The 26806-nt window shown below is 35.3% G+C and overlaps 1 protein-coding gene across 6 annotated transcripts in view; it reads left to right on the top strand.

Annotated features, from left to right (window-relative positions):
• CCDC102B (coiled-coil domain containing 102B) overlaps positions 1-26806 on the top strand; it is a 136144-nt gene that overhangs the window by 14526 nt on the left and 94812 nt on the right. For 3 of the 6 annotated variants that reach the window (XM_090137325.1, XM_090137327.1, XM_090137330.1), the window contains 4 exons: positions 9354-9556; positions 10310-10933; positions 11903-12123; positions 15723-15831. In XM_090137325.1, the coding sequence (XP_089993451.1) occupies positions 10325-10933; positions 11903-12123; positions 15723-15831 (939 nt within the window). In that variant the 5' untranslated portion in view covers positions 9354-9556; positions 10310-10324. Of the gene's footprint in view, positions 1-5726; positions 6265-9353; positions 9557-10309; positions 10934-11902; positions 12124-15722; positions 15832-26806 lie in introns of those variants that run through there. The other 3 variants (XM_090137326.1, XM_090137328.1, XM_090137329.1) reach the window with 2 other exon arrangements.

Here is a 26806-nt window from a genome sequence, read left to right as displayed (position 1 = left end):
GGTGCTTATACATGGAATGAATGGGATTAGATTAGAATTAAGGTGACTTGACTACTTGTATAGTCCATAAATTTATACTATGTTTTGTAAACCTCTTTATAAGTTGGTTACTCTGAATATAATAAGAACACTGATTGTTCATTCATATCCTAATTACCTGGGAATTGAATTTGCCTTTTTTTAATCATTTGTATTCTAATAAAAACTCACAGTCAATAATAACTTCAGTGGTGAACCAGATAATCAAACTCGTCACAGAAACTACAAATAGCTGATATATGGGGTAAGGCTTGTCTTGGATTCTGTCTAATATTAGCTTTTGATTGAGTTTGTCTAGGAAACTGTGGTGGTGTTCTATTTTCCTTGCATAATCTTGTTAAACATTTTCTTTCCAAGTGTAGTTACTGAGAAATTAGTATCAATACTACAGACTCAAGTGTATAGAAGTTATGGTTAAAATGTTATGAAGATTTGTAATTAAACAAAACATTCATGTGGGGGAAAAATGCTGTAAATGATTTAAGTACTTCTGAACTTTTTGTGGGCTAGTAGTGTAGTAAATAACATCTCTATTCAAATTCATGTTGTCTGTATTTAACACTAAGGATGTAAACATAACTTCAAAGACAAAGAAATATAAGCTTGCCTCTGTTAAAGAATTTGGAAGATATTGGAATGATATGAAATGACTTATGTTAACCAATAGACTTAAATCATACTGAGTGTAGAATACTGGCTCTCATCTTGAAGAAGTCTACAAACTGCTTAAACTGAAAGTGGCAGCCAAAAAGGAAAAAGAGTAGGATTTGTTTAGTCTTTAGCTTTGTTATAATCTGTGACTACCTTCCAAGTTGTCTTTTTATGAATCTGTATGTGCGTGGTATGTATATCACTTTATAGTAAGATATAAAACATATTCCTGCATTTAAAGAGACATAAAAATAGTGAAATATCATTTTTACTGTAAAATTTATTAATTCCTGGGGAAAAATTGTAAAAGAAAGCAGCAGGTAGCAGAAAGTCAAATCTGTTTCTCTTCTTCCTTTTTAGTTGTGGAAGCCCCATTCCTGGAAGTGTTCAAGGCCAGGCTGGATGGGGCTTTGGCAACCTGATCTAGTGATCCCTACCAATGGGAGGGGGTGATCTTAAAGGTCCTCCTTCCAACCCTGTGATTCTATGATCCTTTTACAAAGAGAACTGTAGTGACTCATTCTGAAGAGGAACATCTGAGAAAACAGTTGATGACAGTAATATAAGAGTAAAATAATTATTTTGAGGGAATATCACATCCCCTCCCCCCCCATTCAAGTTACGAGTGTTTCTGGGTGCTATGAAAACCTGTGTGAATTTCTCTGATATCTAATAATCTTTCTGAATGTATGTAGCACCTTTTCTCTTCAAAGAGATATTTAGTGAACTTTCTACCCAGCCTATTTGCTTTAGAACAGTTCTGGGCACTAATTTATTGATTAAAATCTTATTCCATATGCCAAATGTGTTGGAGATTTTTCAACTGATCTGAAAAAACATACGCATGAAAGAAGGCAGATATACAGTAGTGCTGTTTGTGACTTGGTTTTCATTCTGCAAGCATGTGTCACAAGCTCATACTGAGTTTTTCACCAACCAGAAGCCTTAAGTCCTTCTCTGTGGGATTACTTTCTCATCACTGTATTAATACTGGTCATTCTTTCTCTTTGGACTTACCTCGATTTACATGCAGGACTTTGCCTTGTTGAACTGTGTGCTGTTTGCTTCTTGAGCTTGTCAAGATCCCTCTGGACATCACCCTTTCTCTCCAGTGCTCTGAATGCACCACCCAGCTTGGTCTCTTTTGCAAACTTGCTGAGGGTGCACTCAGTCCCACTGTTCATGTCACTGACCAAGATGTTTAGTAGTATATCTGTATATTATCCCCTTAGGAACACCACTCATCTCTACCTAGTCCTCTACACCAATTCTCAAAGAATCTGTGTGCATCCCTGAGAATAATTAGTCATGGGTCACAGATACTTTCTTAGAAAGGAAGATAAATATTTCAAGATGAAAAAGAAATTTTCAGATTTGGATCTGAACAAGCAGTTTTCTGCCCCTCAACCTGAAGAACAACTAAGTTTTGTGAAATACAATGCAACTGTTCTTATTTTCAAAGAATAGTTCTTTATTTTGTATTTTTTTAAGATTTAACTCCTCTTCAACATTACCATTCTATGATTACTCAACTAATTTAATCTCTCTGATTATGCATATTCCATTGTTGTTTGCTACTTGACTCTAATGTAGCCAAATAGTGAAATACAAAACCTAAATATTTCATCACATTTATAGGTTTAAATTTTAACTGGCTTGTGAGGAGCAGGTACTCATTTCTTTGAGTTTCTCTTGCATTCTGCATGTATACTTTAAGAACTTTTTTTTCTTCATTTGCTGGTGTTTTGATTACTTGTCAAATGCAAATACATGCATTTGTGTATTTGATGTGTGGGTGAACATGTAGACCCTTACAGAAGCTGTATAAATGTTATCTCATAAAAATATTGATTCTTATCCAGTTGAAGGTTTGGGGACTGTAGCTGGCTTAAATCCATCAGTGATAACTCTTGCATGCTTTGTGGTGATTTTTTGTCTGTTTTACATTTGAAATGCAAGAAAAATAAGTTTAAAAAAAAAAAAAACAACAAACAAGCATACATTACTGCTCTTGAACAATAAATAAAGATAACTTGGCAGGTTGGTTTTTTTAAACAATCAGTCTGGGTTTATCTTTCAATCACTGCAACCTGAAAATGGCTTAAATAGGAAAAAGTTCAGGAAAGGTTTTTTTCCATACTGCCATGGAGTTATCTAGATCAATATATGTCTGTGATGGGGGCAGCAGGCCTGGAGTTCCTCTGGTTCAAAAAGAGAAAGGGGAAAAGGGGGAGGGTGTGGAGATGGGAGCTGGACCTGAAGACAGAAAAGTGGCAATGATCTGAGGAGGAAGGTTAGTTTTACAGAGTATGATATTGGAATGTAAGATAACACAATATAATGCAATATAATTGGAATTGAGGCTCATAAATCAAATGAGAGAGAGAGTGTCTGAAACCAAAGGCCTTGCTTTGAATTGAAGGTGAAATGGCTGGGGAGTGCACACACTGCCAGGCAGTGAGAGAGAGAGCGAGTCCCGTGACTTGCAGGTCTTATCTTCCTCTCTGAATGCAAAGTCCTCTGGGGTATGTACTTCTCTTCTGAGAACAAGATATCCAGAATGTTATCAGTCCCTGGAACTGGAGTATTAACTGTAATTCCCTGTGCTTTACATGATGCTAGGATGTGGGATACTGATAACAAAAATCATAAAACCATGACACATACATCACCAAATTCTTACAGAAATGAAGTATTTCTGTAAGAAATAAAAAGTAAATCCATTTTTCTTTAATTGTATGTGAGAATTCTGTTGCTAATATGATGGAATAGCAATTTATCATTAAAATTATTACAATACTTTATTAATGACAATATACAAAATGCTCTGTTCTGTACATAATCTGCTGCTTCATTTTTAAAATTTCACAAATCAGGTTGGTTAGAACAAAGTTTTAGGGCATGAGTATGTTTCCAAAGAAACATAGTCAAGATATTTGTATGCTCTTCCTATTAACAGTTATTCAGTTAACCTAATTTTTTTTTTTTTAAAGAGAATAATTGTAGGAGCTGTGGATGTCAAAAATTTGGATATAGTGTGTTTTGTGGCAGTAATGAAAAAATACTGCTTCTAAGGTCAGTGATCTCATAACATGGTCTCCTCAATTTACATACTGTTTTGCACACCATTTTGTTGGAAGATGTGTATCCTGAGAAATTTCAAACTCTTGATGTAGGTTTTTTCTAATTTCCTGGCTGTTAGGACAGTGTTGCTAAAATTGGGAGAAGAGGGACATTCATAGCTCCTCAGAGAGTGATGAGGTTGGAGAGGACCACTAGAGAACAAATCCATTTATCCTGTGTCTTTGTGTGAATAGCACACAAGAAGCAAATTGCTGATTTTTCTTCCAAAATGGATTTTTCTTCCAAAGTCAGCAAAGTTTTATTTCTTATGATGAATACTGTAATATCAGGTAGCAATGTACTTAATGTTATTTTATAGTATAAAATGCTTATTGCTGCATACTGGTCATTACTAGATTTTCCTTTGGTTTCTGTATGATTGTCTTTGCTTTCTGACTAAATCAGAAAACTATAATCTATTTCAGACTAAATTTATGAATGAAAAATTCTCCTTTCACTCACTAATTTCTCTGTGGTTTATTTCATTTCAGTCGCTATTTTAATGTGCTTATCTTTTTGGTTTTCTGTGAAGAATAGAGCTATATGTAGATTATTAATATAGTAGCAGGCTTTCTGGAGTGCTTTAGAAACAAATGTCCTATCATTTGGTCATTACCAAAGCAGAATTGGGATCTGACTCCTATTTGAAGTGTTCTACTAACACTTGCTTACAGTTTGTCATACTCCTTTGTAGTACTACATCTGTTGGTTTTTTTTAAGTGCTAGGAGTTTTTGCTGTTTCATGTCAGAGGCAAAGATTTTTGTACCAAAAGAAAATATGAGCACAAAAGCGATACTCAGTTTTCCAATAATTTTTTGTTTTGCCAGGCCTAGGATGTGTGTAAGATTTCGCTCAGTGTTTCTGTCTTTATTCCTTCCTTCCTGACAGGCCAAATATTTGGGGTTTATCTTTTATCAAACGAAGCTCTGAGATTTAATTATGAACTTTAGAAATCTTGCAGTTAATTTTTTGATCTTACATCGTCTCTTATGCTTCAAAAGCTGAGACTGATCCTTGGTAATAGAAGAAAGATGAAATTGCAAATTGTGGTTGTGATTTCAATTTGAAATTTGCAGAAAAATCAGTAAGACATTTCTTTATTAGAAATTCTAAATTAGAAATGTAACTTTATATGATTTTTGCAGCTTAATTGCTTTTAGTTAACAAAAATGAGTAGTAGCTATGGGAATTTTTAAATAAGTGAGAATTGCATCAAATATTTTATATTAAAAAATGTGGCTACGTAAGTGTAAAAAGGAAAAAAAAGATCAGATAATTTATGACAGGAAATAATTTGCATTGCTTGTGTCTTTATTTCAGGACATTTTTTGGCTGATTTTTAGTTTTGACACATGTAAGGAATATAATGTTTGGAGACAACATCAACTGCTTAAAAATATAACAATATTAAACCATATGGTATATTTTATAGCTATAGAAAAAAAAAAAATAACACAACAATCCTTGACTATGCATTCAGAAGTATTGAAATCACTACCTTTTAATTTTCAGTGCTAAAATAACAATTTTGTTAACTTGCTCAGAGAGACCATGATCAGACCCAGATTGTGGAAATATGAGAATGTGTGTACAGTGTCACTGTTCATTGAAATCTCTCATATTTAAAGGATAAATGTACCCTGTAAAATGCACTTTGTTTGCTCATTACCAATTAAAAAAAACACCCACCCAAAACCAAAGCAACATCAAACAAAGACTCGATCCTCTTTATACAGACTAGTCTAACACATCAGTACATAAGTTCATTACTTCATGAATTCTGTACCTAAAAAGTTGTCTAATTTTCAGTGGGTGCACCTATGAGCAAAATACTTTCTAAGACGATGGTGTCAGGGCTCACTCTTCCGCTGTTGCTACAGTTTGAATGTTGCAAGAAGCTCAAAATCCTCAACCATACAGTTGTGATTACAGAGCTTTTTGAGTATATTGACCTATTTGTACTATTCAGGTTGGAATTTAAACTATACCATATCAGTAAGTTCGGGGACAGTGCCTTTACAAAGATACAAGAGAGAGTAGCTAAAGGCCATGCTGGCTGCAGGAAAAGAGTGGCCCTTACCCCCTTGTCTGCTGTGCCATCTGTATGTGTTATGCTTGCTCAGATGGCTCTGGTCCCAGGTGCTAGTATGAGGTGTATGCTCAGCAGGATCTCAGGTGTGAAGTTACATACATCCAGATATTTAGGGCCAATTTTGAGGTGGGGATGAACTTTGACAGGTGTGGCAATTTGGAAGTTGTGAATAGAATTGTCTGTTTTAAATAGAATCTGTTTTGTCAGAGGATACCACTGTACATCTCTTTGCATCCTGTTGAAACAAATCAGCTGTCCCATTGTGCCCTAGCCATTCCTGTAACAAATTACCTGTTCTGTTTTAGGATTTTGTGCAGAATGACCAGCATCTCTTTGCCTCAGGTTTTGTGGGCTTTTTGTAAGTACACATTGTTAGATTAAATTACATCATCAATAAATTTTTGGTCTGTATTGTTTCCCAGACATCTCTGCTGTTTATTTTTTAATTTTTTTCACCCCATTCTCTAGTCACAGGATCAAAGAATCCCACACAGAGTATAAGTCTGCATAGGCATTTATAGCTCGGTGCTTCAAAGCCATTTCCATACCTCTAAGCTCTGCTTTGCCAGCTGGGCCGAGCCACCAGCTCCTGCTCCGTAGTCTTCCCTATGGTCTGTACAAGTATGGCTGCAGCTTTACCTCTCGCTAACTTCCCACTCACTGTGCACTCCCATCTGTGACCCACGCTTCTGCCAGAGAAGAACAGATGAGATGATTCAACTGATACTCTAACCTGTGCCATGTTCTCATTATTTATCCCTCTATTTGTTACCTGTTGATGTGCATGCAAAGCCCACAGCTGTACAGGGGTTTTCTGTCTTATGGTAGCAGTTTTCCAGTTAGAATCATTTTTAAAATAAACTAGCTCAAACCATCCAAAAGTCAAGGGAAACAAACAAAAAGCAATGCACTTCCAGCTATGACAGATTTTTACAAAACTTACTTTTTTCCCCATGGAACTGATATGTATATTTTGTATAAGTTCAAACAGTTTTGCATCTCCTGGATTTAGTGAAATTTATTTTCATTTTGTTTTTCTTGTTTTAGAAACAGCTGCAGCAACATCATGTAAAGTTTTGACATTCCTGTATCACTTACAAAGGATGATGAGCAATTTGGACTTTTTTTCTATTGCATTTACAGCTTATACAAAAGAAAATTAACTGGTTTCTTCTGAAGCAGATATTTTCTGTAAAGATATAGAGTCCCTTTTAAGAAATGTTTGGCTGAGGCTCTCATAACTAGGAGATGTGTAACTAAAGATTAAGTCATGCAATTAGAAAAAGGGTGCTAATACAGTATCAAGTTGATGGTCTAGCAGCTGAACTCATGGAAAGCTTCATTTCAGTGACCAGGTATTAACACAAGTGTAATAATTCTTTTCAGTTCCAGTGATTTTTGTCCTGTGTATCGCGAAGAGCTAAAACATTTCCCTTTGCCCATAATAATATCTTGTAACAATAAATCGAGCTATTCTTTTTTATTACTATTGTTTATGAACATTAATTAAATAAGCAAAGTTGCAGTACAGTGATATAGATATATGTGATGTATGGTTTAGAGCATATTCCTTGTTTTGTTTGCTAAATGTAACTTTTTCCTTCTTATATCAATCAGATCTCTTTTATGCTACCTTCACCCCTTTCAAACAGTACTATGAATGTTGCTTCCTATTCTTTGGGCATACTTTAGATTACTCAGTTAAGGAACATTACTTTAAGAAGGATTCTGTGTTACTTCTTGTCCCTGAATTATTAAACAGGTGGAACTGCCAGAAGGTTTCTGGAAAGAAAACCCCCACTTTCATTTACTTTTCTAACTTTGTTTTATCTTTCCATCTATTTATCTTCTGTTGAGTAAATTATGCCCATTGAGTTCCACATGCTGAGCTAGCTAGTCTGCTGCTGCAAACTCAAGCTGGTAACTTTCAAACTTGCTCTGGAGAGCTGCTTTTTTTTCCCCCTCAGTTTCCAGTGTTGACTTATTTCTTATGTTAAGAGGTCTCTGTAACAATAATAACATGAATCTTCTTTGTCTATGTTCTACTTAAGAAATATTCTCTTTTCACCCAAGACAAGTTTAAGTTAGAAGTTTTTGGAGCAGTCAGAACCCTGGGAAAATATAATGTGTGTTAAGTGACATCAGTAGTAGTTTGAAGCAAGTGTCTATCTGTAATACATCAGCGACATCAACCCTACTATCACTAAGAAATGATGAACAAAGAAGTTTTCTGTGTGTAAGTTGTATTCTGAAAATTTAGATATCAACTAATAAAGAGTTAATAAATGCTGTCAAGTTTTCTAGGTTTCTCCCTGTTTTATTTATTTAGGTGGATCTTTTTGGCTTCATAAATGAATTCAAAAATTGGTCTTAGGTATATGCTAAGAATCTTTTATTTGGAGAAGTATTTCATATGTTCCTTATCTTTATATAGCTAAGACACTGTCCTACATCCTACAGTGTTAAAGTTCCGTGTAAGTTGATTACATTAACTGAAAAGCACATAGAGAAGTTAAGACACGTGTGAACATCTTCTATTCCTCACCACCTCAGACAAAGTCACCCCTAATATTTTCTGGAGAGAGAATCATTACTTTTAATTTTAATTAATTACATTACATTTAATTTTTTGGAAGCTTAGGTGCAGAGTCAGAATCCAGGATGAAAAATGCAGGTATAGTTCAGTATTTCACAAAACTGCTGAAGACCAGGAGCCTACTAGGCTATTGCAGTTAAACTGCAAGTTTACTTTTAAAATTACCAGGTTTAAGTTGGACTGGCAAGATTGATTTTACTGGCAGTGTCCCTGCCAATGCTGTGGAGAATGGACAAGAATTCATAGGTAGTGGATAAGACCACTTGTTTGATCATCAATTTGTGGTTTAAATTGCTTTAAAACCAGTGATGGAACCACAGCAACAGGCTGCTCTGATTCATGAAGATTTTGTCTCAGGACTTCTAAATCTTCAACCAAATATAAGTATTTCCATCCATATTTCTCCAACTTCCAAGATTTGTAAACTATATACAGTATGTTTCATCTTCCAGTGAATATGCGAAGACATCAGCAAAATCCACTAAAAAACCCTGCTGGTTATGAGCACTGTAATAAGTGTCTGCAGATATTTACTGCTTTGAGGCAGAAACAAAGGCATTATGACAAACGAAAAGTTAAAGTAGCAAACTACAGCAAGATTTTAATATTTAATTACATTGGCTCTAACAGGCCTTATTCAAATTCATATGTTGGGGCCTCTATGTAAAGTTTATTCAAATACAATTTCTGGATGCACTGATGGAGGGAGCTTTGGCAATGTATGTGATGCAGCTGTGTAGTGCTGTGTGGGGTGGTGATGCTACACCAGGCAGTGATAATGAAGGGAGCTGAATTATATTTCCATCATTTCCCTTCTCTCGTACCCCTACTTACCTACCACTCTTTTTCAGAAACATCTAAATAATGGCGAATAAATGTCCTAGAAAGCACTGAAAAGTTGAAAGCAGCTGAAAAGCAGCAGTTTAAAATTGAGAAACTGGAAGCAGAAAGTGTGAAAACTTCTATTCAGTTGAAATGAAGCATAAATAATGCCACAGCTATCTACTCTTCATTATTTTGTTTACTACATTGGCTTTCTACATTTCAAATACAGGTGATAACTATAATCATTCTGATGTATAAACATGCTTTTTTAAAGAGAGATATTGGAACATTTGGAAAAAAATAATAATTTTATCAACTTAGTCTTCTGTTGGAATAGCAAGATTTTGTTTTGTTAGGTTATGTTTTGATAGCCAATGGAAAAATGAAGCAAATATAAGTGATGACAGATTCTCCACATTGCAGTTTTCTTAATATTGGAGTGAGAAAGCAATTTTTGAGGTGCTGATTTTTGTCTAAGCGAATGAATAATAGTGGATAAATAATGAAAAAGGTTGCGGCAAGATTTAGTAGCGGTCATATCATCAATATGCTATATAGTTGGATAGTGTTATCTTTTCAAGAATAATATGAATATATACTTTCTTGGTATTTTGTGGATTGTAGACAATGAAATCCACTGTGGAGGTGCTTGACTTCTCTTGTGAAAAGAAAAAAATCAAAGGTGAATTTGTATTTTGTTCATTTATATAGGTAAATTTAACTTACCATTTTGCCTAGCATGAGGTTCCATTGTTTGAGAAAGAAGGTAAATGAATGATATTTCCTTTGATATCAAGACCAAGTCAAGTAACAAATATACCTATGCTGTACTCACTTCTAAAATGTCAAACAGTATTATTAATAAAATAAATATATCATTATTTTAAGAGTAATATAAACTGTTGCTTGAGATTATTTAATTGAATATCAATTAATTCATGATTTTATTGAAGGAAGCTAAATTATTCTTTGTCTTTTTTAGGGGTGATAGCAGATTATGAATCAAAACATGGACATAGAATCTGCCCAGCATTCAGTGGAAGATACACAGATTTTTAGGACCCAACCAAGACAGCCTAATAAGTTAGATGGAATTTGCCAAACAGATGGCAATCTGTGCAATTCAAATCTTCCATCTCAAAATTTCTATCCATATTCGCCTTATTATACACACATGCATATGAATTACAGCAGTGACTTGGAAATTTTTGAAGCAGTAAGAATTCGAGAACTAGAAGAAGTCAAAGCCAGAGCTGCCCAAATGGAGAAAACCATGCGCTGGTGGTCAGACTGTACTGCTAATTGGAGGGAGAAATGGAGCAAGGTTAGAGCAGAAAGAAATAAAGCCCGAGAAGAAGTCAGACAATTGAGAATAAAATTGGACAGTGTTGTAAAAGAACTGAGTATGCTTAAAAAGATAAACCAGGATTTAGTAACTGAGAAAGAAAGTTTAGAAAATGTAACTGCTTGGAAAACAGAATATTTCAGTTCCTCAGAAATATCTCATATAGAAAAAGACCTAAACCAGTTAACGTTTTTGGAACATGAACCTGTGAAAGAACTGAATAAAACCAATGGAATTCCTTGGGCAGAAGACTCAAACAAGGTAAAGAATGGGGATTTCTTTTAGTTCGTGAAAAAGAAGGAGTTATGTATTTAGAAATGAGATTTTTCAAGGATTTTCACTAAAATATAACATGATCTGATACATAAAAAAAACACTTATTTTGATTTTCACCCATGTTATAATCCTAATATAGAGAAATACAGAAAAAAATTCAGATCCCTTAGCTATAGCTAAACCTATAAGCAAAAGGCTGTTATCTGCAATAACTGAATGCTCTGACTATCTTTCACATTCAGAGTTATTAGGTTGTCTCTGAAATCTCCATGTTATGCATACTACTATCTCAAAAAAGCAGTGTAGGGTCCTGATACCTAAAATAAAATTTAGTTCTCACTACTTGCAATTTCTGAAATGAAGAAAGAAGTGAGGTGAATTATTCTGCAGTGTGGCAAGTTTTTCATTTGGCAAACAGAGTAATTAAAATCTTAAAAGAATTCCTAATACAGATGTATTTTCAAATAATTTTTTTCTAAATATTTTTAGTTTTGCTTATGTATATTTTGCATACGAAATCTGTTTCAATATGACTTACATTAGAATTCTAAGAGTTCTTATGTGGAATTTCTCAATATTTTATCTGTACATATAAGTTGCTTTCCTGGTTTTAATAATTCCAGGATTCTGTCTTGACCATAGTTATAGCCAACTAGTGACAACTGGAACCTATTTGTTTAGTAGAGAAACCTTAAAAATACTATAGTTATGAAAACTCTCACATGTCACAGTGTGAGATACCACAAAGCAGTGATCGCTCCATCAGAATGACATTTTTTGCATTAGAGAACATTCTAACTGTAACTCATTGCAATTATAGAAGCTATTATTTATTTCTTTCTTCCCCCTGCAGGGTTTAAATGTTTAGAAGAGCCTTAGTAGCAGGCAGAAGTCATATTTAGACATTTCTTTATTTATGTTTTTCTAAAATACCGTGTTTATCTCTTTTCTCAGGATGTGGAGTTAATCAAACAGCCCTTAAGAAGCAGTCAGAATAAAAAAATGACTCCAAAGCATCTTGATTCCTTTCCCAGTGGATTTACCAGTATTTATTTTGAGGAACCTAAAAAAGGTCTGCACAATGCAGCTCAGACGTCAGAGAATGATTTAATGCATGCTTCTGTTCTGCATTTGCATTTGGCTGAGTTACAGAAAATCTTAACCAAAGAAAGAGAGTAAGTAAAAAATATATTCTCCATCGAGAAATCTTCATTAGAAATAAGTTTTTAAAGAAACTTTCTAATGTAAATATAGTGAAGTTTTGCATTTATAGCTCATATGTTCTCCTAGGTATTTCTAAGCTCTAATTCAGAGAATATGTATTTTTTTTAATGGTTTTAGAAATTGGTAATTACATATATTTAGTAGTAGTGTGTATGTCTCGTTTCCTTTGACTTGCTTATCATTAGCATGAAAAAGTACACTGCAATAAAACTGTTAAGAATATACAGTTAACTAAAAAATTCGTACTTACCAGAGATTTGATACCAATTAAGTAACATCTAAGCTATGTTATACTCAATTATTGGAGCACTGTAGCATTATAAGAAATTTTCATAGGCTCTTTAAAATTTTTGCTAGTAAATGGTGACTGCAGAATAATGAAGGCCATTTTTGAATTACACCAAAATTGCTTTGCAAGGGAGCATGTAGTATGTAATATATGTGCAGTGTGTGAGGCAGTAGACTTCAGTTTAATGTGATTGTAGCTTCAAAACTGGTTAAAGTTGCTCAGGAGTAGAGAATACCTCTTATCTTGCAAATACTGTCTAGTTTCAATTCAAAGAGTATGTAATAGATTGTGGCAAATCTTTCCTGTCAATTTCTTTCTTTTTACAATTTTCCTGTAGATAATTCAAGTCTGAAGTATATTAAAATTTTAAAAAAGCATTTATTTTAAATTCTTAGAACATATTTACTATGTTGTTACCTGGAGTAGGAAGCTGTAGAAAACATCCATTCTTTCTTTTGAATCATACAGCAGCAGATTACCAAAACTATGTTCTATCTTACTAAAAAAGATTCCATTTTTTGTTGAAACCAAAATCCAAAAATGTTTAAATTTTTATGATATTTCATGAGGGTTAAGAGGCTGATACCTCATATATCTACTCTACTCTGGTTGAAATCTTTAGGGTTCTATGTATTTTACTTGTTCAACAGAGATCATAGTATGCAGAAATTTCCTTTTAAAAAAGGAGATAATCATTCGACATTTTTAAAACAAATTTCTTATTTTATGAAAATTTAATAAATCCCTGTTTTACTTTCTGTTTTGTGTTTGTGCATGTGCCTTTCCAGACAGTTTGTAATTGTATTTCAGGATGCCAGATTGTGATGCTTATCCCTAGGTATATACTGACTGTTCATTATGGTGTATATTAATAAATTTACTGGGTATGATAAAAACTGGTGTGTGTTTGTATCATGCAACATACAGCAGTTCCAACTTCAGGCAGTAACTCTCATGGAGCAGCGATTTTCAGATAATGGTAGGCATTTGTGTACAACTTCTTTAGGGCTCTTTGTGCAACATTTCCTGTATAAAAGAGCTCCTGTAAGCAAAATATGTTCAGCTGAGACATATGAAGCAATTATGTTTGGCTATGCACACAATAGATACCTATGAACAGTATTACCAGACAAGAGCTAATATAATCACTGGTCTCTTGAGTCACCCTGTGAGTCTTTGTTTGGCGGACTATCATCCACCAGTTCAGGCAGGCTTAGTCTCTGCTTCTCGTGGGAATAGGCTTATTTTGATGACTTGACATCTTCAGATTCCCATTTTTTCTCTTTGAGTTTTATACTTGATCACGTCAGTATTTTTGCTCCTGGGTTCTGGATCTGCTAATAATCACTATCTCAACAATCTCATCTGTTTGCATAGCTCTAGCTTAAGTACTTTCTCACAGCTTCTTCCTGACAATTTAGAAATTTTCTCAGTAAACTTCAGCCAAGGACACAGCTGTGCTATATCAAAAGCAAACTTGGGTTACAGACAACTTGAACCCCTAGGCCAAAGGTTACTTTGGCAGCCAGTATGATCTTGCTCATTCTGTGCAGGACCTCTCAGCAGATCTTTTTGGCTTACTTTCAGTACTTGAGAGTTGTAGCTAGATTTTTTCCAAACTGAAACCCGCACGTGTAGAGCTAGCGTTTGGACATGCCCCTACTTAAATGGCTAACCTCTCCATAAGTGATGTAGGTGGTTCTGGATCAAGAGTATTCAGTTTAGATGTAAAGAAAGAGGCAACAAGAAGGCACTTTTCACGCAAGTAAATTGCTTCAATGATGCAGCTAACATTGCTTCCAGGCCTTGAGCCAGACCACTCAGTGATAACTCTGGTGTCTGCACAAGTCCACCAAGTACTGTGTGAACGTGCCCCAGAGGCAAGCCTTGTCACATATCCTTTTGCTGATTTCCTTATGCTGTGGAAGAAAGATTTTAAATCAAATATTCTCAGAATGTAGCTAAAGTCACTGTGGAAATAATACCTTTTGTTAAAAGGTTAAGAAATTCTTTCTGTCCCAGAAGAGAAAATAACTACTTTGACATCCAACAGTATCTTATGTTGCTACTCGAATTTTCAATTTTACATTTTCAATATTTTTATATTTTCTGATATATTCATGTTTCATCCCTGTGGTATCATAAAACTTATGTAAAATTGTCATCTCCCAACATAATGATGTTTACTGCTTTTCAGATTTCAGATTTATTCAGAGTCCTGACTTTATATGCTTTATTCCTATACTGATGTTTATAGCCAGTTGAATAATCAGGGATTATAAACTATGACCTGTTTTTATTAAAAAATGGTACCAATATAAATTGAAAGTTTTACTTGTAATTAAGAGTAATTTTTTTCTTTCATTTTTCTTGTGGGCCAAATTCTATTTTGTTAGACTATTGCAAAATTATATACACATTACACAAATATGAAATTAAATTATGAAGGCAAGGATATAAATTATGAAAAATTCAATGTTATCTTTGGACTTTGGCTGACAGTCTTTGCTGTGGACACAAAAATGAAACTTTTAATGGGTCTCAAAGACAGGAACATCTGTAGAGCTTCATAATTCTTTCATTATATCCTGAATTGCTGATAATACTGTGTTTTGAAAAGAGGTAAAAGCTAAAACCAAACTTCAGTATTTCAGTAGGAACCATCATTCCTTCTTTGTGAACTATTTTTTCTGACCATTTTCCAGAATATAGTAATGAACATTTTACTCAAACATTTTACTTCCAGAGCAGAATCCTTAGAGTTGTCATTCTAGTGAGGATGTAGTATCTCTGAGATAAATAATCCACATTTCCAAAATGTTTTTATCGCATTCGTTCAAGAATCCTTTTTTTTCATTGCTCTGCACATAATGTATGTATATATTCCTATATGCGTGTGTACTTAAAATAATATTTTCCCTGTACTCGAATGAAGTGAACCAATATCTATCCTCTAAGGATCTTTGCTATCTTACCATATATTATGTGACCAAAATCACTAATTGATGTTCATTTCCAAATTTTATTAAGTTTAGAACAAGAATTTGAATTCTGTACTGGAATTGTCTGTTCTCTTTAGCCATTATTTTTTATGAATCTCTTCAAATAATTATGTGGTTATAGTATATGTTTAAAATAATTTAAAAATATGTAGTTGAAAAAGGCAGTAAAATATAACTGAAGTTTTGGACAGAAGTTAAATGTCTTTTTTTTTTTCCTCCTCAAAAGAAAAAGTAATGCTGATTTTTAAAACTCTTTCAGAATGAATGTATTTCTGGAAAAAGAAGTGGAAAAGACAGAAAATGAACTAGCTCTTTGGAAGTGGAAATATGAAGAACTAAAACAATCTAAACTGGAAAGTCTGAACCAGGTATGTTAGCAATACATATTTATCATGTGAAATAAGAAACAAAGCTGAGGCTTCTGCTTTCCTCTTTTAACTAAGAATAAAATTATACTTAGGCTTTACGAAAATAATAAGTAAATATCCATGTTTGTTTGAAAATTGCTTTCACAACAGAACTGAAGGATAATTCAAGTTGAAGATACCTCGGGTCCAATTGCTGTTCAAAATGGCAGTCTGCCCACTAGTAGACTCTACTCGTGGTGAAAGAGGTGCTGGGTTCTGACAATGACCAGTCAGAACATCTCTTGCTCCAGTATATGAGTATTTTCTATTGTTCTCCCAGTTTGCACCATTGTGAAGAATCTGGTTTTGTCTTTTTGATAATCCCCTCATAAGTACTGGGGCACCACTATTAAATCCCACTGAAGCCATCTCTTCACCAGAATGAGCAAATCCTGTTCCTTCAGCCTCTCTTCACAGATTGAGTGCTCGTTTTTGACATTATCTGCAGCTATTTGTCATAGTTGCTTTTATGCAATTTTCAAGGACCTCTCTGTTCTCTATCATCTTTCAAAGTTGACAGAGGGTGGCTTTGGAGGATACCACCCAGCTTTCTCAGTACACTTTGGTGAACCCATTTTGTCCCACTCTCCAGTAATCCCTGACACATCCTCATCCACTGTTGTTCATTCTTCCCCCAGATAACATTTCAATAGCTCTAGCACATCAGTCCAACAGAGACAGAGTCTGGGGAAGCAGGCCTGAGGGCAGAGGGGGGCTTGTGAGATCATAGAAGATCGTAGAATCCTTATAGTTGGAAGGAACCTCTGAGGGCCATCTAGTCCAACTCCCCTGCAATGAACGGGGACACCACAGCTAGATCAGGTTGCCCAGGGCCTGATCCAGCCTCGCCTTGAAAGTCTCCAGGAATGGGGCATCCACCTCAACACTAGGTCACCTGTTGCAGTGCCTCACCACCTTCACAGTAAAAGATTATTTCCTTATATCTAACCTAAATCTAACCTCCCTGAGCTTGAAGCCATTTCCCCTTGTTCTATCACCGAAGACCCTGCTAAAGAATCTGTCCCCTTCTCTCCTGTAGCTCCCCTTTAGATACTGAAAGGCTGCTATCAGGTCACCTCGCAGCCTTCTCTTCTCTGTGCTGAACAGCCACAGCTCTCTCAGTCTGTCCTCATAGGAGAGGTATTCAGTTCTGTGGTTCGTCTTTGGACGTGTTCCAACAGATTTGTGTCTCTCCTGTACTGAGGACTCATCAGGACACAGTACACCAAATGAGACCTCACCGGTGCAGAGCAGAGGGGCATGACAACCTCCCTCAACCTTCTGGCCACTCTTCTTTTGATGCAGCCCAGGATACACTTGGCTTTCTGTGCTGCAAGGGCACACTGCTGGTTCACATCCAGTTTACCATCCACCATTACCCACAGGTCCTTTTTGGTAGAGCTGATCTCAATCCTTTCATCCCCCAGTTTATATTGGTAAGATGGGGTAGCCTCAACCCAACTGCAAGACCTTGCACTTGCATTTGTCGAACCTCATGAGGTTTACCTGGGCCCACTGCTCAAGTCTATGTCCCTCTGAATAGCATCCTGTCCTTCTGGTGTTTCAACTGCACCCCGCAGCTTGGTGTCATCAACAAGCTTACTGAGGGTGCACTCAACCCCACTGTCAATGTCATTGATGAAGATATTAAAGAGTATCAGCCCCAGCACCGACCCCCTGGGGGACACCACTTCTCAATAGTCTATGTCCAGACATGGAGCCATTGACCACCACTCTCTGGACTCGATCCTGCACCTGCAGCCTTCGTTTGTTGAACAGTCCACCCATCAAATCCATATCTTTCCAATTTGGAGATAAAGATGTGAGGTACTGTGTCAAAGGCCTTACTGAAGTCCAGATAGATGACATCAGTGGCTCTTCTCTTGTCCATTGATGCAGTGACACTACCATTAATGGCCACTAGGTTGGTCAAACAGGATTTGACCTTGGTGAAGCCATGCTGTTTTTTCTTTATCACCTCCCTGGCTTCCATGCACTTTAGCATAGCTTCCAGGAGGATCTGCTCCATGATCTTCCCCAACACAGAGGGGAGACTGACAGGTCGGTGGTTCAGGATCATCTTTTTTACCCTTTTTAAAAATGGGTATGATGTTTCCTTTTTTTCCAATCACCAGGGGTTTCACCTGAATACCATGACTGTTCAAATATAGGGAGTGGCTTGGCAACCACATAAGCCAATTCCCATAGGACTCTGAGATGCATCTCAGCAGGATCCATAGACTTGTACACATACAGGTTCCTCAGGTAGTCACAAATCTGATCTTTGCTTACAGTGGGAGGGGCATTGCTTTCACAAACCAAACATTTGAGGGCTGTGTGGTGAACAGTTATCAGGAAAAACAGAGGCAAAAATTTTAAGTACTTCACCCTTCTCCTGGATTTTTTTTTTTTTTTTTTTTTTCTGATTGAGGTACCTGTAGAAGCTTTTTTTGTTCTTTTTGGAATCCATATCCAAATTCAATTCAAGCTGGGCCTTGGCTTTCCAAGATGTAGTAGTCTACATGTTAGTAAAGCAGTGCTGACATTCTGTGCAGCACTATTTGAGTGCCGCTTCTGGCCATAACTGAGGAGAAATCAGAGCCAGCTTTATCCTGAACAATGCATTAACACTAGGAGAATCTATCCTGTGGGGACAGAAGCCCCTATGTATCTCAATTTTCATTTTGAGGGATATGTTGCTTGCTGTGGACTTTGACCTAGAACATCGCAGAGAGATTGCCAAGGCCTGTCCAGACCTTAGACCAGTGTTCCCAGCTGCTCATCTGCATGAATGGTAGAATTGGTACAGAAGTGCACGCGTCCTGGGAATCAATGAGAAAAAGCTGTATTTAGTTACAGAACTCAAATATTGTTAGAGCAATTAAAATACTGGGCCAAGTTTGTAAAACTGAAGTACTATGAAGGACAGATGATTCTTCAAGAAAAAGAGGGAAGAGGAGACCTGAGGGGATGGAAGTTGTCCACAGATCTAAAAGCAACCCAAATCTTTTGAGCTCTTCTGTGTGATGGGTGATAGCTGGACTAATAGCTTGTGACTCAGTATTGGAGGAGAGTTCAGTAAGGACGAGGTTTTGATGGGAGGTTGCCTGATGAGGTAATTATAGTCTTTAAAGAACTCATGTCTCTGACTTTCAGAATCTGGTTCTCACAAGGGAGTGACTGCTTAGCTGCTGGAAGGGTTGGATGCAAAGCAATCTAATTCTGGAGGATTTCAGAATTACTGCTCTGTGTAGGCATTAAATGGACCAACTAGTGGTGATGCATAGCTAAGTATGCTGCTAAGTGTTATGAAGGAAACTATTTGAATATGTGTTTGTGAATAATATCCTTGTCTATATTGACTGAAATTTGGGAGTCTGTGGTCCTGAAGGAAGTGAGAAAGGCAAGTAGTAAGAAAATACCCTGAACTTAAGGCAAACAGAAAGTTTGCTTAATCAGGGAACTGGTGCATGGAATCCCATGGGAGGGAGCTCTGATTAGTGAAGGAGTTCATCAAAGCTGGCAGGTCTCAAAGGACAGCATCTTCAAAGTGCAAAAGAGATCTGTTGTAATATACAGGTAGATTGGTCAGCATAGCAGAGAACTCGAAGTGTAATTTTGATGCCAGAAAACTATACCTTTATATAGGAGGTCAGACTACAATTGAGAAATATAGGAACATTCATTGGACCTACTTGGAGGTGTTTCTTGAAATCATGGGACAGTTCCGCCTGAGCATGAGAAAAAACTTTACTGCAAGGGTCACAAAGCACTGGAATTGACTGCCCAGAGAACTTGTGGAATCTCCTTCTATGAGATATTCAAAACGTACCTGAGTGCTTTTCTTTGTAACCTACTGACAATCTCCAGAAGTCCCTTCCAAGTTTAATGGGTAGAAGGATAATAAATATTGTTGTTGCATCTTTCAGGATTTAGTTTTCATAAAAATTAGTTAAGGAACTCCTACATCCAACAAAACTCTATTTGTATATATGCATAGAGAATTATTGATACAAAATTATTTTTGTTACATATAAATTTAACATATCCAATTTGGAAAACTTTTGGAAAATTAAATTTCTTTTCACATTTTAGGAAAAATTCTGATTAATTTATTGCATTCCAATTAAATTAGTTTAGATCCAATTAGTTTATTAAATTACAATTACAGGATAGCACATATAAAAATGTAGCTTCTCTCACAGATGAGTATCCATAGCAACAAAAGAACACCTTTGTGTCATATTTGAGTTCCTTCAGATTTTAGTTCTTTATTTTGTTTGCTCATGAAGTAGAATTTTAGCTTATTATACTTATATAACAAAGGAAGTTCGTATTTAATTAATAGTTTTGTTTAAGAAATGCAATCTTCATGTTTTATGGCACTGTCAGCAGGAATGGAACAATAAGGATTAGAAAATTCCTGAGAGGAGGCTGGAAATCAATAGCTTCCAATTTTATTTATGTGCATGCATACACATATGTGTGTGTTGCTGCTTTCTAAATGAAAGACATGCTGAATTGCTTTAATTGTTAACAGAAGGTGATATTTTGAGCATTCTGTTTGTATTCTGAGACTTATACATTACTTTTTAAATTACAAAAAAGCATTGGTTTATATTAATCTGGCAAATGTGAATGAAATTACTTATATTTTCTATTGTTGCTTTTTTAATTTTTCATTTATTGAAATATACAAGTCTTGTGTGTTGGGAATATGCATATGAATGCCATAGATGAGAAGTGGTTGCTAGAGCCCTGTACAAAGTTCTTCTCATTAAGTGATTCAAAAGGAAAATAAAGGAAAACGTAGAACATATATTAGACTAAAAATAGAATCTCTTTCATATATACCCTTACAATATTAAATCACAAAGGAGTTTCTAGATTAACATTTGTCATTATCTCAGGATTACTTCTATGTCCTTCACCAAGAATTTTTGGTTTCAGAGTAAAGCATAAATTGTTATTTCCTTTTGTAGATCGCCTGACAGCTGCATTGGGTATGTGAAAAAATTTTCTTTTAGATTCTCCACTGTCAGTGCCACAGCTAACTGAACTATTTTTTTTTTAACAATGTCTAGTTTGGAAAACTGTGAGATTCTATGCAATGTTAGAAAATTCATAGCTTCCAAGAAACGAGCATTAGTGCTCCAAGTAATTAATTATATTCTGTTAAAAGATGAATATTCACTTTTTTTTTTTTTTTTTTTTTTAATGGATGCATTCTGCATCAACTTAAAATTTTCTTGAGTTCACTACAAAGCATAGGGAATTTATGTTTGACTGTAACATTGAACTTGGCCTGTTTGTTTTCATAACTTAGATTATTTTAACAGCAGCAACATGAATTTGAACTTAGTGTTGAAATTGTTTCTTTTTTTCTGTTATAAAAGGTCTACTCTGCTACTGAATAGTGAAATAAGATTTACATTGAGAATTTTATTATTCAAATCTTCATTAATGTTTGGCAGCATAGTTTCTTTACTAGCAAGCAGTTAACTATGGGCTTTTTACAGCACACAATTTTGTCAGTTCCTATGAAGGCTACACCAAAAGTAGTGTCTATTTTATGATTTTGGCCCATAATGTCAGATTTGGATGTCGGTGGCATAGAAGTAGAGGTTGAACCTTTCTGACAATATTCCATTGTATTTTGTTGCCATGCGACAGGTGGCAAAATTATGGTCTGACAAAATTATGTCTGACATGGAAGTGTGTATGAAGCGAAATGTGTAACTAAATTCCTCCATACAGGAGAATTTGCATCCATTTGTATTCATCAATGCTTGCTGAACACTTATGGAGACCAAACCATGGATGTGAGCACAGTGAGGCAGTGGGTATTGCATTTTGTCAGTAATGGCAACAATAGTAGTTCACCGCCACTGGTGCAGGGGGATTTATTATAATCATGGCATGCAGGCTCTTGTTCATTGCTGGCAAAAATGCATAGCTAATGGTGGTGACTATACTGAAAAATAGTGTTTTGTACATTCTGAATAGTCAGTGAAGTTTCTAGCTGTGAATATTCACAGTCATCCCTGGAAATTTTCTATGTGGTTTTGTTAGGTAAAACTTAGGTTTTATGTCAGTCAACTGACCTTACGATATGAAAGACATAAACAATGTAACTAAGCCTGATTTTTGAGCTCTTTCTAAACCAGTATAAATCCTTGGTGTGCTGCCCAGATGTTTTCAAATCCTGAGTTATAGTTAGCAAGACTATTGGTTTTTACAGTTTTTATCTCATAACATGCAGTATAAAATGTTATTGTTTACACATATTGCAAGTCTTCCTTAACATTTTTTAGCTCCCTTTATAGTTTCTGCAGTATGTGTATTTCAGATGGCTTAAAAGGTAAATAAGGTGGACTGTTTACAAAACATCCAGCGTTACACATTCAAGAGTGGAAAGCATGCATGTACTGCTATATTCCACTGGTGTGCACTGTAGACTTACAAATGCCACTATAGGCAGTTAGGGTCTGTGTTCAGAAACATTTACTGCTAGCTGAAGTGCAGAATGTACTCTTACTCTAGATTATTGAGTCTGTTGTTAATTTATGAGGGAAATTTAAAGCCCGTTTTTTGGGATATGAAACAAAAATTACTCTAATTGATACTTAAAGATATTGGAAGATCATCATAAAAAAATTACCCGTTGATGAAAAAGAACATAATTTGAATTAACATTTTGAATCTTTAAACAGAGGCATGGGGTGGAAATCCTATTGTTTTACCATTGTTCCTTCACTTTTTGCACAGAGTGAAGTCAACAGTGTTACTGCTTTTATACTAGAGCCAAAGAAATATTGACACTTTTTATGAAACACGTTTTAAGAAAAGTGCTTTCTGTTCTCAATATGCAAATGTTTTACACTTCTACTTTTTTGAAGAGAACTGTAACAATAACTCTCACTGTTCTTTCCCAGGTGGAAGAGATTCCACTGGAGCAAATGAGGTTTCCGGAGAAATAAAACCTTCTGCATCTTGCTTTAGACATTTAAATGCTATTTAAAATGGCATAGCATTTTGGAATAGCTAATTCTGGTTAAAATGAGCTTCTTTAATTATTTCCACATTTTTTCTGAAATCTTTATTCTGAAATTTTCTTATGGCGTGAAGAAGCTGAAGAGCTATTTCTCTATAGTTGCTGTTTTCAGTCACTTAGTACAACAATGAAGAAGAAACAGCATTTCTCTGATAATCTTACAATAAATTTAGATATGTGTAGTATCTATTCTATCTCTTATTATTTGCCTGACCCCCAGGATTCATTCTGCTTGTCAGATGGGTCCTGCAGAAAACATCATATTGTTTTATATTCAATAATTACATCAAATGACTATGCTACCTATCATCAACTCTTCTGTTCAGTTCTCATCTAAGATGAACAGAAATATTGCTTATGATGCATGGCTATCATAGGATTAAAATGATGGCCCAAGAATAAAATTTCTGATGGGTTTATATCCTAGAAAATAACCAGTAGTCTGTTTGAATAACTAAAGGGGTCTACATGAAGTTTGATAGGAGAATTCTCAAGGCAGAATTTTAAAATATCTTTAGAAAATTTTCTGAAAGCAGTGTCTGAGTTATTTTTTATCTCAAATGACTGTGTGGGGTGAAAACAATGCATTTAATTTCCCTGTGGTAAGATATTGTTAGCTTTGAAGTTGATCTAGAATTCGGTGTTCCTTACTGGGCTCTATGTTTATTTGTTGGAGATACTAGAGTGGTTTTCAAATTGAAAAAAGATGATGCACACATCTGACTGACATTTTGATAAGAGTAGAGAAAAAATAGACTTCAAATATGTGCATTTCTTTCTCTTGCCTTAATAATATTGTAGGTAGTGAGGGGTGGTAGTATAGGAGTGTAGTTAGTAGGTCAAGAGTGGTTCTCCTCCCCCTCTACTCTGCCCTGGTTAGACCGAATCTGGAATATTGTGTCTAGTTCTGGGCCCCTCAGTTCAAGAAGGACAAGGAACTGCTTGAGAGAGTCCAGAGCAGAGCCATAAAAAATTATTAAGGGAGTGGAGCATTTCCTGTACGAGACGAGGCTGAGGGAGCTGGGTCTCTTTAGTTTGGAGGAGACTGAGGAGTGACCTATGTAAAGGGTGAGTGTCATGAGGATAGAGCCAGGCTCTTCTCAGTGACATCTAATGATAGGACAAAGGGCAGTGGGTGCAAGCTGGAACACAGGAGGTTCCACATAAATATGAGAAAAAACTTCTTTACAGTGAGGGTGACAGAATACTGGAACATGGCTGCCCAGAAAGGTTGTGGGGTCTCCTTCTCTAGAGACATTCAAAACCTGCATTTCTGTGTGACCTGATCTAGATGTTCCTGCTCTGGCAGGGGGATTGGACTAGATGGTCTTTCAAGGTCCCATCCAGTCCCTGATATTCTGTGATTCTGTGAAATTACTTTTACTGACATGGCTATTTGTTTTGTATATGTAGGCGTGGTTTGTTTGTTTGTTTGTTTGAGTTTATGTTCCATATACTAAGTGTTATTACTGGAAAAAAAAAAAAACAATGCAGTAATGAACTGCTGAAGATTAACCAGTGTAAGGTTAGCAAAGGTAAGACATTAACTAGAATGAGCTAGTTTTTATTTTTAGAGATCTACAATTACAGCATACATTCCTATTCCCAACTCCACTTAGCTATTAATCTGAAAATCAGCAGTATTTATCATTTGTAGGAAAATGATCTTGTATAATTTCTGATTTAAAATAACTTTGTAGAGTGCTTTGACTGTTGCCATCATTCTTATGTATTCTTGGTATAATTTATTAACAAGTACACTGAAAAATGTAAATTGAAACAGTTTTGTGTTTTCATGTCTACCAATTAACATTCTTGTTGCATGTTTTATAATGTAGAGCTAATTGTTCTTAAGCTGGGTTGAACAGTGTTCTTCTGATTTGCAGCACACTGCACTGATATAGCCCAGAAAATTTATCTGTACATTTGGCTCAGTACAGCAGTATTAAGTCAGGATGGATGATCAGCTTAAAAAGCAGTTGGAAAAAGGGAGGTGTTGCTTCAGTGACCTTTTATGTGGCCAATGAAATTTTCAGAGAGTGAAAGAGGGAGGTATTGCACAGTTTACTGTTTTCAGGTAGTTTTCTACATGCCTACAATCCACTTCCTGTGGCAAATCACTTTTTTTTTTTTTTTTTTTTTAATTTATTATTATTACCTTCTTCCTTTTACAGTTAGAACATTAGAATGGTCCATCAATTTATTAAAAAATAAATAATGATTAATACACAGGAATAGATTAGAACTTGAAACAAAGGCAGGCAGCAGTCTGATATAATCTGGAATACAATTAAGTTTGTGTGCTGTTTCTCTTTAAAAATCCTTATGTTTTTAATTATCCTTGGTAAATTATAGGTAAATTTTCAGTGTTCTAGGATTCAGACTAATGATATAATCATTCAACCTTTTACAGAGAAAAGAAGCTGATCTATGCAACCAGAACACCCTGTATATGTATTTCTATACATGAGCATGTAAACTGGCAAGTCTGTTCTTCGTCTTGATAGTGGGAAAGATTTGTATTAGTCAGTCTCAGCTTTCTAAGAGGGTAGTCTGTGTTCCTCCTTATTTTAGGGAGAAGATTGCACCATTGGATTTGGAGAGGGAAAAAAAAGGCCTCGTCCTTTCATCCTCTTTCTCCTGGTAGCAGCAATAGGAAAAGTAACTTCTGGTCATTTAAAATCTAAACTGGAAAATTTTAGCTTGCTCTTCTAACACTATTTAGATGAAAAGGAAAATAAGCAGAGTTTAATAAAATATTTCACGTAATAAAAAAAAATGTTCTCAGCATAGCGCTGTTATATTTTCTTTTGAAATGTAAACCAAAATATATATATTGAACATTTAAGCACACTGGGGAGTTAGTGCACAGGGTTTTTGATTTATTTATTTTTTTTAATAAAGCTAAGATGTAACTGAGGCAAGTTAAAGGATGAAAGTTCTTGTTTTGCTTCAGATCTTTTGGTTCAGAATGCTCCAAAGCAGATGCCCAATTGAGATTTAAAATTAAATTAGGAGAAGTAATTGCTGTAATCCCTATGCCTAAAACAATCTTTGCCATTTACTTAGATTTTAACACAGTTTGCTCAATCTATTACTGCCATTACCCCCACTGTGTTCTGTCACAATCCAATCAACTGCAAGAAAAGCATGATACTGTTTGCAAAGAAAGCAAGCAACAAAACATGTTTGTGTCTGAATGTCGGGAGTTCTAACTTCCCTTTCCTTATTAGTGAAACACAACAAATGAAAGTTGGTTTTTTTTTTTTTTAATTAAATTAATTTTGGATAATTTTCTTGGACCAGATTGCTAATATGGGAGATTTACTTGTGTACTCCCTTAATTAAAGTTCCACCTCTTCATAAATAGTAGAAAAAGGAACCATGCATATGTTATCGCATCAACATTCTGATTCTCCATATGACTGATGGATTGTCAAGCTTTGAGTGTTTTGGTTGCATCCTTTATGAATTTCAAGCTATATTCTCCAATGGATTAGCTGAAATGTGAATTCCTTTCTTGAGTGAGGTTACAGAACAATTTAAAATTGTCTAAATGTCTGCTTTTAGATTACTCGTATTCTTTTTTGGTACATTTAGATTATTCTTACTTGAAGCTATATTTATTACATTCTGCTTTAGGCAAAAAATGAAATGTAGTTTGAGAATTAAGTCATTAACACCATCTCAGATATCAATACATGTAATAATATAGCAAATGAGCATGTTATACATGCCATTTTTATATGAAATCATGCTTATCATGCTTATCTAATCATTGATATTTTGCTAAACAGAACAAAAATTAAAATGATTATTTAAAGAATGTGCGTTACTAAAGATTCTACAAAAAGATGCTGTAGATGTCCCATAAATACATTG

Source organism: Phasianus colchicus, chromosome 3, assembly GCF_987193195.1.
Source record: "Phasianus colchicus chromosome 3, bPhaCol1.hap1.1, whole genome shotgun sequence".
NCBI classification, from domain to species: domain Eukaryota; kingdom Metazoa; phylum Chordata; class Aves; order Galliformes; family Phasianidae; genus Phasianus; species Phasianus colchicus.
Note: the sequence above shows the minus strand (reverse complement) of the source record. Positions and strands in the feature narration are given on the sequence as shown.